The 11204-nt window shown below is 40.0% G+C and overlaps 1 protein-coding gene across 1 annotated transcript in view; it reads right to left on the reverse strand.

The window, feature by feature from the left end:
* Nucleotides 1-11154, reverse strand: part of LOC114065240 (E3 SUMO-protein ligase NSE2-like) — a 75404-nt gene extending 64250 nt beyond the window's left edge. Inside the window, exons 1-4 of the mRNA XM_027898975.1 lie at nt 11080-11154; nt 9156-9247; nt 8389-8470; nt 7478-7625 (exon numbers count right to left, since the gene is read on the reverse strand). Of these exons, the coding sequence (XP_027754776.1) occupies nt 7478-7625; nt 8389-8448 (208 nt within the window). The 5' untranslated portion in view covers nt 8449-8470; nt 9156-9247; nt 11080-11154. The remainder of the gene's footprint in view (nt 1-7477; nt 7626-8388; nt 8471-9155; nt 9248-11079) is intronic.
* Between the last annotated feature and the right edge of the window lie 50 nt (nt 11155-11204).

Here is an 11204-nt window from a genome sequence, read left to right on the forward strand (position 1 = left end):
GCAGAGGTTGAGGAACAAAGATACTTGGATGCACTCAGCTTACTGAGTGCCCAAACCGAAAAAGAGCTAGCAGAACAAAAGCATGCTGCTTAATATAGCTGCTTTCCCCCCACTGCACTGTGTTCTGCTTGCAGTCTAAATTCCAGCTAGGAAATAGTAACAACCACACATATTTGTTTCTTCCCAGTTTGTAAGATTACAGACTACAGTCAGGGTGGTTTTGTATAAATATAAAAGAACACAAATCTTTCATTACAAGTCATATTTTTCCAGATTTTGAAACAAGGCACATTTCCAAATTCTCCTTTTCCAGACAGCTTCTTTGAAGAACAGCTTCCAGAACCAACCAGTGTATTCCAGCAATGGGCTCATCAGTGCTGGCTATAAATGTTGTAAGTAAACAGAGGTAGCACAAAAAATTATTCCAACCCTCTCTTCTCCAAATTTTTATATTGACTGCAGAGCATAGTGCACAAAATATAATTCTTTGTCTTCAGAAAAGCATTTCACAAGGACCCAACCAGGTCTTTTTGTTTCAAATAATAAAATTTCTTCAAAGAAAAATATTTAAAGTGTGACACCATTTACATACCTACGTCAAGAAAAACATATCTTTCTCACTGTTAGCTGAAAGCTTAAATACCTGTAATACAATACGAGAAGCACAATGCAATAGAAGAGAAGCATAAAATTAAAAGAGCTTTTTTCCTAAAAGGATTAATCTTAAGCGAGGGATTTGAAGGAAAACAAAATTGGAATTTTTGAGAAAGGGAATCTGAAACATTTTATCTCACATACCACATAACACAAACAGGAAAAACAACAGGAAAAGAATTTTCCCGAGAAGAAAGATGTAATTTTGGTGCCTACACTAAGTTTGTGCATGTCACCAATTAGTACCAGAGACACTGGTGTAGCAACAAAGCAGACCAGTGAACAAACAGCTTCTGGCAGATAAAAGCCTGGGGTTAGAAAAAAAACTTCCTCTGTGAACAGTTTGGTATTAGGAGGGAATTCTTGCAGCTTCACAGGAAGCATCTGGTAGAGGCTAACACAGAAGGATGAACTTCATGAATCACTGGCATCTCTTCATTTTCTACAGTACCTTCTCACATAGCTAGAAAATATTTTCATATAGCAAGTGTCAGTGAAAAGCCATTTATCTCAAGGATGGTCTTTGACATTCTACACTTATATTCTCCAATATAAGAAAATAAACATAGAAAACCTACACTTAAGATTCTCCAACTAGAAAAAAAAAAAAAAAACGTACTCCTTCAGTGCATAGAAAACTATTTGCTAATTGCTTGTTATGACCACCTTCACAGATTTATGGGCTTCCAAAGGAAAAACAAGGTTTGATTCCTCATGCACAGTCCCTGTACCACAGGCCACAGCTCTGACCACTATGAGGCCACTATGAGATGGAGAGCAACCTGACAAAACCACTGCTCATAGGCAATGGAAGGCAAAGCATGCAAGAAAACATCTTGGCACAGCTTCTCTTCCCTGGACAAGAACAGGACAGCAAGACAAAGTTTATTCTGCTCCTTTCCTGAGTCAGAGGACCTTCATGCTCACACCACTTACTCAAGGAGGTTGTAAAGTGTCACTCCAGCCTATATGATATAGACCAATTCTCAGGGCAAGTAATTTATATTTTGATTATTTTTATGAAGCACAGTGATCTCTAACACCATGAAAGTTAACACAGCATGAGAACTTTAGAAGCACAGGTGTCAGGAGGTTAATTTCTGGATCCCAAAACAGTCTCATTGTAGTCATTTCATGCACAAGAACTTTGCCAGTGTTAGGAGTCGTGTTATGGTATGGTACTGCAGGAATCCTGCATTTGAATTTTCAAGGAAAAATAAATTGGAGGAGGAGGGGGAAGAACGAAGAAAACAAATTAACAAAAACATTTTATATTCAAACAGAGCTACAGAGTCCATCTTTATATTGGAGTTTGCACCATTCCAAGTAGAAAACATTTTAGGCCACTGACAGAGAAATTTCCATGGAAAGGTCTCCTGCTCTCAGAGATGAACTCAGAATGTTCATGTATGCTATAGGTTGCTCCAATGGGTTTAGAAAGTTACTGCGAAGAATAGTGAATATTCCACAGAAACTCACAAACCAAGTGTCTATTAAAAGGCTGCCAATAATTTGATAAAACTACGCTAACCACCATGTCTTTATGCTCTACACTCCTTCCTACATCAACAAGGGTGAGCAACATTTAGAGCCACGGAAAGGGACCTGGCAGTCCTAGCCAGTGGCAAGTTGAATATGGGTCAGCAGTGCCCTGGTAGCCAGGAGGGACAACCGTGTCCTGGGGGGGCATCAGGCAAAGCATCACCAGCCGGGCGAGGGAGAGGCTTGTCCCACTCTGCTCTGCACTGGGGCGGCCTCATCTTGAATATTGTGGTAGTTTTGGGCACCACAATATAAGAAAGATATTAAGCTCTTAGAGAGTGTCCAAAGGAGGGCAGTGAAGATGGTGAAGAGCCTTGAAGGGAAGCCGTGTGAGGAGCGGCTGAGGGCACTTGGTCTGTTTAGCCTGGAGAGGAGGAGGCTGAGGGGAGACCTCATTGCAGTTGACAACTTGTCCATTAGGGAAGAAGAGAAGGGCACTGATCTTTGTGGTGACCAGTGACAGGACCCAAGGGAATGGTCTGAAGCTGTGTTAGGGGAGGTTTAGGTTGGATATTAGGAAAAGGTTCTTCCCTCAGAGGGTGGCTGGGCACTGGAACAGGATCCCCAGGAAAGCGGTCCCAGCACCAAGCCTGGCACAGTTCAAGAAGTGTTTGGATGATATTCTCAGGCACATGGTGTGACTTTTGGGGATGGTCCTGTGCAGGGCCAGGAGTTGGACTCGATGATCCTTGTAGGTCCCTTCCAACTTAGTATATTTTCTGATTCTGTGATTACCAATTACTGTTTAGCTCGTATTGAACAGGCATGATGACACAAGTGGATCCCAACCAATCTGGAGATGAGAAAGTCAGAAAAAGGAGGACATTGCACATGCGAGATGCAGTGCAGCACACATGAAGAAAAGCACAGAGACAGGTCTGGGACAAGGGGAGCAGACAAATGGGAGAAGCAGCTGGAATTGAGGTAAACTCTGCTAGCAGAAGGAGGACATTATGCAATAAGCAGACAAGGAAAAGGCAGATCTGTAACTCCAAGTTAATCTGGAGCACATGCCAAAGAATCCTATCACTAACATTATTAAGACCCATGAGTCTGTTCTGTACATACAGGGTGAGCAGAAAAATCCTTCAAAGCATGGAAACAAAGAGGAATTCTCACACAGACCCCAATAGTGCTACGGGAAGATCACTGCCATGTAATACAGATGGCAAACAGCCATGGGTAGCAGATGACCATGACATTTTAGGGCAAGTTTTTGAAGAAAAAGAAAAGTAGCTATTTTTTTCACCCTAATAAGATTAGAGTTCAGTTGCAGTAACTGTTTCCCACACAGCTATTCTACACTTCAGGGCCTCCACACTTCACTATGGGCATGGGATGTGGTTAGAATAGTCCCAGACACCAAGGAAACATCTTGCCTTCTAGTAGAAAACCCATTATCTATCCATGCTTTAAAATGCTTTTCAGAAGTTTTATGCTAAGAAATTTTTATCATCTCGTCTGTAGTTAGCATACTCTCCAGACCTTCCAATTATTTCCCACTTGTACCGGACAATCCTCCTAGTCCCACAGAATCTGGGCTCCATCCCAGACAAAAGCAACAAGCCCTCTAAGGACACCGGCTGGACTAGAAGCCCGGGGACCACCATGAGTTAACCTTCTTCATTCTGATATCCACAGCTCTCTGTACTTTACAGTCCCATATTCTTGAGAAAGTTCTGCTGTTTTCTTGCCAAAAGTCAGATAGAACTGCCATCCTCAGCAAGCTGACCAAATTCACACCCAAAAACTTTAAGCAAAGCTGGGAATAGATGTCTGTCATGGATATGCCAGACCTACCCTGGGCCAGCACATTCTTACCATTATCAGCACATCAGTCAACACACATAGCAGGTGTCACTAATTCCAAAAACACAGAAAAAGACTTTTTGTTCCAATATTTGACATGAATGTCCAGCAGTGCTTTCTAACTCTACGGAACTACTTTGAGTAGTTCGAGTAAAGACAGTTCAGCAACCAAGAAAAGTTAAATTACCAATGCAAACACCTGCTCCTCCATGTGCAGAGGTGTCAATACAGGGCTTAAAGCTCAGTACTCAGAGCATTACAGTTGAGAGACACTGCTGAACAAGCCACTTAATGAATTCTTTTTTCAATCACACTACTAAAGCTCAAAACTAGATTGAGGCTAAATTTAGGAAGGTGCAAATTACAGTAGAACTAAAATGCTTTTACTTGTGTTACGAATGATTTTGAACAGTGTCACCTTCAAATTCTCAAATCTATTAGGACTCCAGTCGAGCAAAGGATATAAGCATGTGCTTAAGCTTTAAAATATACAGACCCTCCAAATGTTGGTGGATCACTCAAGGTGGTCCAAGAATACCAGTGTATCCTTTCCTTCAGTATATTATTAGGTTGGGCCACAGGACACCCAAGAGTGTTTTGAGCACAGGTGGGACATACTGAAACCAACTGTGCACAGTCGGATTTTCTGCTTACATGGGCTTTTTATATTTTATATATTTTATAACATTTTAAAATGTTTCTGTACCACAACAGTGTTCTTTAAAGAGAAAAATACAAGTTTTAGACAATGTCAGTATCTAAAGATAATCAGCAAAAAGACTGAGAAGGGCAAAAGACTTAAATTTCTTTTTAAATCATTAAATAAAATGAGTTTTTAAATTGCCTCTTTCCCTTTGATACTCAGTCTGATGAAATTTGTTGTCATCTCTACATACAGATCCTTAATCCCTTACAGGATCTTTAAAATTTTGTCTCTTTGCCAGCACATGCTCACAACACACCACCAATGCTCAATGCTAGAAGTCAGCAGGGTCTCAACGGATAGGGAGGTCTTAATCAACAATTTAACTTCATGGACATCAACAAAATGATTTAAAAAATAAAAGGTTTTCAGGATCAGATGCACTAAAATTATTCTGCACCTAAATTAATAGCAGTTAACAGAAACTGACTTATTTTTCTAAAGATTGTATAAGTTCATAAATGAGCAATGTCTGACTCGAATATTTAACACAAGTAATTTCTTTTCATAAATCTATACAGGACTAGAAAAAAATAAACGTTTAATAAATACATTTAACAGTAAATGTTTTTAGGATTTGGCTTGTAAAGAATAGGAATAAAAGAGGGGAAACAGATCACTCACTACACTAACTTTGCCTGCTTTTCTGTTATTTATCTTTAAATGTAAATGAAATTTTTCTCATGTACTTGCTACAAAAAATTTCATTACTGTTCCAGAAAAACAGCATTATCCAGTATGAAAGACCAAACGAACAAAATATATCCACAGAAAAAGTGCCTGTAAGATAAAATAAACAGTCACAACAGAATTCATTGCTTCTACAAAGCCTGGCAATGAAACCTGTCAGAAGCTGGACAGTTAAATTTCCAAAGCGAATTAAAGCAAATTGCCAATGGGACAGCAATAAGAACACAGAAATATATTATCTAATTCTTTCTCAAAATTAAATTAGTATTTTGCCTCAGAACATGAAGGAAAAGTAGGATGGACAAGTTAACAACTCTAGAAACAAAAATTACCACGTACGAGCTGGAGGTAAGAGCTGAACAGTAAAGTCCAGCAGATGAGATGATGCTAATTCTAAAACACCAAAGCATATCACGCCACAGAAACCCAGCATCTTTCCTGATGGCATTCTGTAAAGAGCACAAGAACTTGAAGTCCAAGTGGAGTAGTCAGGGGAATGAAAACCAAACCTTACAAAAGTGAGGACCTTCACTACTTGTTTGTTCCATGTACATAAGCCTGCAAGGAAAAGTGTAAGAGTGAAGAAAACAACTACTGTAAAATCTAACTCTGTAACACCAGACCAAAGAAGTATAATCTGCAAATCAAAGTCTGGAATACATTCTCTGGAATGGACTATGTTGAAAGGTTGTGCTTGATAATTCTGTAACTATGATTCCACAGGAAAGTTTCCTCTGCTAAACTAAAATGTGTTATGATCTAGGAGCTGTTTTCCAGTCACATGATGTGACTTAACTGTAACAATGACCATAGGTATTTCATCAGGAATAATCTCCTCCTTTCAGAATAGAATGCTAAATACGGCCCTTTTGGTTACTGAATTAAATGGACAAAATATTGTCAAGGTTGTAATTAAAGATTAATGTTTCAGAAGCAGGTATGTGAGGAAGAGGCATTTTCTAGGAGTACAAGGCACAGACTTTCAGATGCAGACCGGCACAGTGGAGCTGACTCCCAACAGGAGTGCAACAGGGGCTTCTAATGAAAGGGGAAATCACTCATATCTTTTACCTTTTGTATAAATAATTTCTGTGGTCCTGGGGAGGAGAGAATTGAATACATTCAATGTTCTTCCTTGCACTGCTTATGGCAAAGTAGGAGAGAGGGTGACTGCTAAAGCAGAGAGGAAACAGAACTGGTTACATGAGTTTTACCTCAGAGGGAACCCCCAGCTGACTGTTCACACAAGCTTTCCATTTCCTCTACCCACTGGAAATTACATGTTAATTGTCTTTGACAAAAGTATGGATAAAAAGGTCAAAGGAGAGAGAACTATCACACTAGACAAAGAGAAAAACATTCATCTTGATTGCACATAATCCTTGGCTTAGCTGACACAAAGATTTATAATGAACAGCAAAACTTTCATCTCCACACTCCACTCTTGATTAAAAATACCAGGGTTTGGCTATTTTGAAAAGCAGCTTTGCATTGCCCCTTTTACTGTGAAACACCAATGACAAAACTGTTAGCAGTGATTCCAGATTTAATGCACCCCCTCCAAAATGTCCAAATTGAAGCACTCTAAAAAGGCCTGATTTTCAGCAGAGACAGCATTTAATAAAACTGCATCCCCTAACAAGTGTCTCAAGCTTTCTTCTCAACATTTTTAGCATTATTCTAATATATCTTTCCCTAAACATCAAATAAAACACAACGCAAAGAAGCAGTATGAAAATGAAAAGTCATTTTATTCACCCACTTAAGGGGCCTTCTCCAATTCATTCAACAACTTTAAAGTCTATACAAAGCTGTAGGGTAACAACCACTGGAACACAATTAGTCTTCGGTATTACAAAAGCAGGGACAATGCTTTCCTGGTATTTACATTTTCACTGAATTTATTATTTAAGACAGTGAAATGACTGGAATGAAAACACCCTGGCCTAGCCAGAGGAGCTACAGCTCCTATAATGAAGATAAATATTGACAGTAAGTAAGTCAAAATAGTCAAATAACAGATGAGTCTAGGACTCATCTGTTAGATTCAGGATATAATAGAAGAGAGAATATACTTACTGAAACTTTCCACAAGATCTAAGGCAGTCTTAGTAGCAATATCCATTCCAGAGCTGATGAAGGACTGGGAGTTCTTCAGTGAAGAAAGAGCAGTATCAATTATGTTGAACGGGATTTTTGCACCACCTGACATCTTGAAATTGTTACTCTAGAAATAACAGGAACAACATTTTAAATACAGTTTAAAATGAAAAGAATTTGGGAGAAAAACATAAGTATAGCTGACTATAAAGCAGTGTCAACAGAACCACTGAAACCTCAGGGAGCAGGAATGAAAACTTAGCTCCCAAGATGTCAGTAATTTCAGTGAAACTGCAATTCACCACAGGTTTTCAATTCACCTCCTATTCAATAGTAAGCAAAACTACACCACAAAAAGCAACTGGCAGTTTTCATCTGCTCATTTCTATTGCTAAACCACAACGAAGTTCAAACTCATCGATTATGTCTGCTTGAAAATTACTGTTCTATTTCAGGTCCAAAGAAGCCAACTTGCCCAAAAAATGTGTCTGTGTTTTCTAGGTGTATTTTCAATTAGACTAGAAAGAAATATGATTTCTCTCATTTAATTCAGCCTCACCAGCAGCTGGCCCTTGGAAAAAATAATCTAACAAAAGACCACTTTACTAAGAATGTACTTAATAGTAAAACACCTAGCAATATTTTTTAAATAAAAGCCCATCTTACAAATGCTGTCTACTTCCCCCAAAGATGCTACAAACTTTTAGTACCCATATTCCATCAGTACAAAATAAAGTCACGCAGGTATCATGTTTATCTTCCTTACCACCCTCTGATTTTCCAGTACACATCCACAACCTACAGCCTTGAGGGGATTAACTGCTCCTCTTGTGTCATTAATACAACCTTCAAGTGGTTTTGCTTATGCTGTGCCTATCCACACTGCTCACATCTGTTGGTTTCTTCTCAGAAATCCCAACTTCTGCTCTTCCTTCTTCATCCTTTGCCATAACTCACTCAGACATGTAGCTACTGTGAGAAACATGAATCTAGTGTGCAGAATTTTATACTTCAAAATGTAGATTAGAAAAATTCTGATTCAGCTTTAGATACAACAGAAAAAAAAAGAAAAACACAACAAACATAAAGTCTTAGATAGACAGAAATAGTGCATTAGTCCATACAAAGAATAACTAATATGTTCAACGACTATATTGAGATGCTGTTGGGTGAAATAGAAAGTAGAATCCACAACTAAATTTTTAAACCAGAAGTTTTATCTGAAGAGTACACAAAGTAACAAGGGAATGAGTTGTTCCATCAACTGCAGCCTTTGACAGGCTATAATCCAACCGTAATCTGGAAAATACCTAAATAGAAAGTACAATGCTTTGCCCAAGATTTGCATACCTTAAGCTGTATCTCCCTCTACTGCTTTCCCTGAGACTCCAGAACTACACGTTGTGCTCACCCTAACCCGAACAACATTGCTACATTCCTCACACATACCATACAGACTATGAGACCTGAATACCTGCTATCACACCCTCTTTTCTTCTAATGTCTATTTCTTGTCCTTTTTTTCCATTTATAAAATGTGCTTGGTCAGTCAATACTATCTCTCAGTACACCATCTTTAGGTCATGTGCTTCCAGCAACATTTTAACAACAGTCCAACTTCACCACAACTTGAACTGCTTCATTACATATAAATTACCTTCCTCTCTATTCCCTTCTAAAGGTGCATCTTGCCACAGAGGAGGGAGCAAGCTCCAACAACAGCTCTAGTTATGTCAGGTCATAGTCTCCCTGCCAAAAGACAGCAATAGCTATCATTAGACATCTTCATATCTGTCAAACTGAGAAGAGAAGACAAGGAAAAAGTTCCTTATAGAACCCCTTGAAAGTACAGGAAAAGGATGCTCTTAAAGATTTAATAACCAATTCCTTCACCTGGTACGTTATTTACTTTTTTTTTTAAGTACCTGTTTGCCATTTAGCAAGACTGTTTGTATAGAACCTCTGTGATCCAAACATACACTACTAAAAAGTCACATAGGATCATGTGAGCAGCTTTATCTTACTGGACCAATTCAGTGTATCAAAGTCAACAGTTAACAATTCCCTTCCTGAATTTGGTAAATCTCATTGAGAAACCCTGCTGTTCTTTTGGAAATTTCACAGATACACACTGTGAAGGCAGGAATCTGAAAAAAAGAAAAAAAAAAACAACAGTGAAGTTAAAAAGACTCCGTCATTCTTTTGATATTTGTGGAAGCACTGACTAAAGTGCACAGAAGCAGAAGTTACTGGTAATAATATTAAATCATGCCATTGCATTGGTAGTTTCATCTCGATTTGTCATTTGGAAGTAATCTCTTCTGGATGAATTCTCCCTTTTTTGTTTTTTTTTTAATAAATTATTATTTTTCTTAGAAACTGCTTAGGATCCTGCAATGTCCCAGCCCACTCAATGAGTTTAGGGGAAGGCAGTTGGATTTGCCCTGGGCAGTGTGCAGGAGAAACAACCAAATTCTCACAGGATTCAATAACAACTTTTACTTGCAAACTTTAGAACATTCGGGTACAATAAGGTACTTGGCAAATTTGAAAACATTTGAAACAAAATAAGGCATTTTGCAAACTTTAAATTAGCAATTTTTAACTTATCCAGACAAAACAAAGCACTTACTGGAATTTTGTGGTCCAGATTACAATGTATTTTGAGAAGAAGGTAGGAGAAGAAAGTGAGAGAAAGAAAAGGTAGAGAGAAAGGTAGATGGTCACCACCCAAGGATCCAGCATGGCCTCAGCAGCTTCTAAAGCCAAGGAAATGGACCACTTTTGCCTGCCCCAGTCTGCTGTTTTGGGGCTTACAGCAGGCCAGCCCTGTTCCCCCACCACTTCCCAACTCGGCTGTTTTGAGCCAGTCAGCAGTTCCTCCACCCTCCTACATCAAAGATTTCACTCTTGGATTTTTTAAGTGAACTCCTCAGCTTCAGCTTGCAGCTCTACAATCTGCCTCCTGAGGAAAGGCCACGTTCCTCACTTGAAAGGGTTCCACAGCAGTGTTTTTAAGGCACTCTTTTTTTGCCATGAAGGTCTTAAATGGGTGCATCGATGAAGTACTCATAATTTGCAACCCCCAGACCCCTCATCTCTGAAAAATACAACCAAGGCTGAAAAGGAGCCCAAGTATTACTACCAAGGCCACTTTCACTTCTTTCAACAAGTGACCTAATGGTCCAGACAAGCTAAAGCACAAAAACTTACAGTGTCTATTTTGTCCCTTAAATATTTGAGCAAAATGACCTAAACTCTCTACGCTTCTTCAACTTCCCAAGAGATTAAAAAAAGAAAAAAAAAAAAAAAAAAAAAGAGTTACTTCTGTAACACCAGCTCCACAGGTGACAAGTGCCCACCGAGCAGCAGGGTCAGTGTCCAGCCCCGGACACAGTCGGTGACCCGCTGCCACGGGGAGATGATGCTTCCCCGCCACGGGGGTCGGGAGCAGCGCCCGCCGGGCAGGAAGCTCCGCTGTCCCAGCCCTGTCCCTGCCTCACCCCGTCCATGGGCAGTCACGCTCAGGGGATGGGAATGGGCCGGCGGGGCAGCCGCCCTCGCCAGCGGCCGCAGCTCACCTGGTGCCAGCCGTGGCGGCCCGAAGGTGCTGCTGTCCCGGGCGGCCCCTCACGGCGGCGGCCCCGCCGGGCACCGGGGCAGGCGGAATGGCCTCATCAGCCGGCGCCGTCATGTGACGGGAGTG

The sequence above is a fragment of the Empidonax traillii genome, unplaced genomic scaffold (assembly GCF_003031625.1).
Source record: "Empidonax traillii isolate 1590-97213 ecotype Southwest subspecies unplaced genomic scaffold, ASM303162v1 scaffold632:size372483, whole genome shotgun sequence".
NCBI lineage: Eukaryota > Metazoa > Chordata > Aves > Passeriformes > Tyrannidae > Empidonax > Empidonax traillii.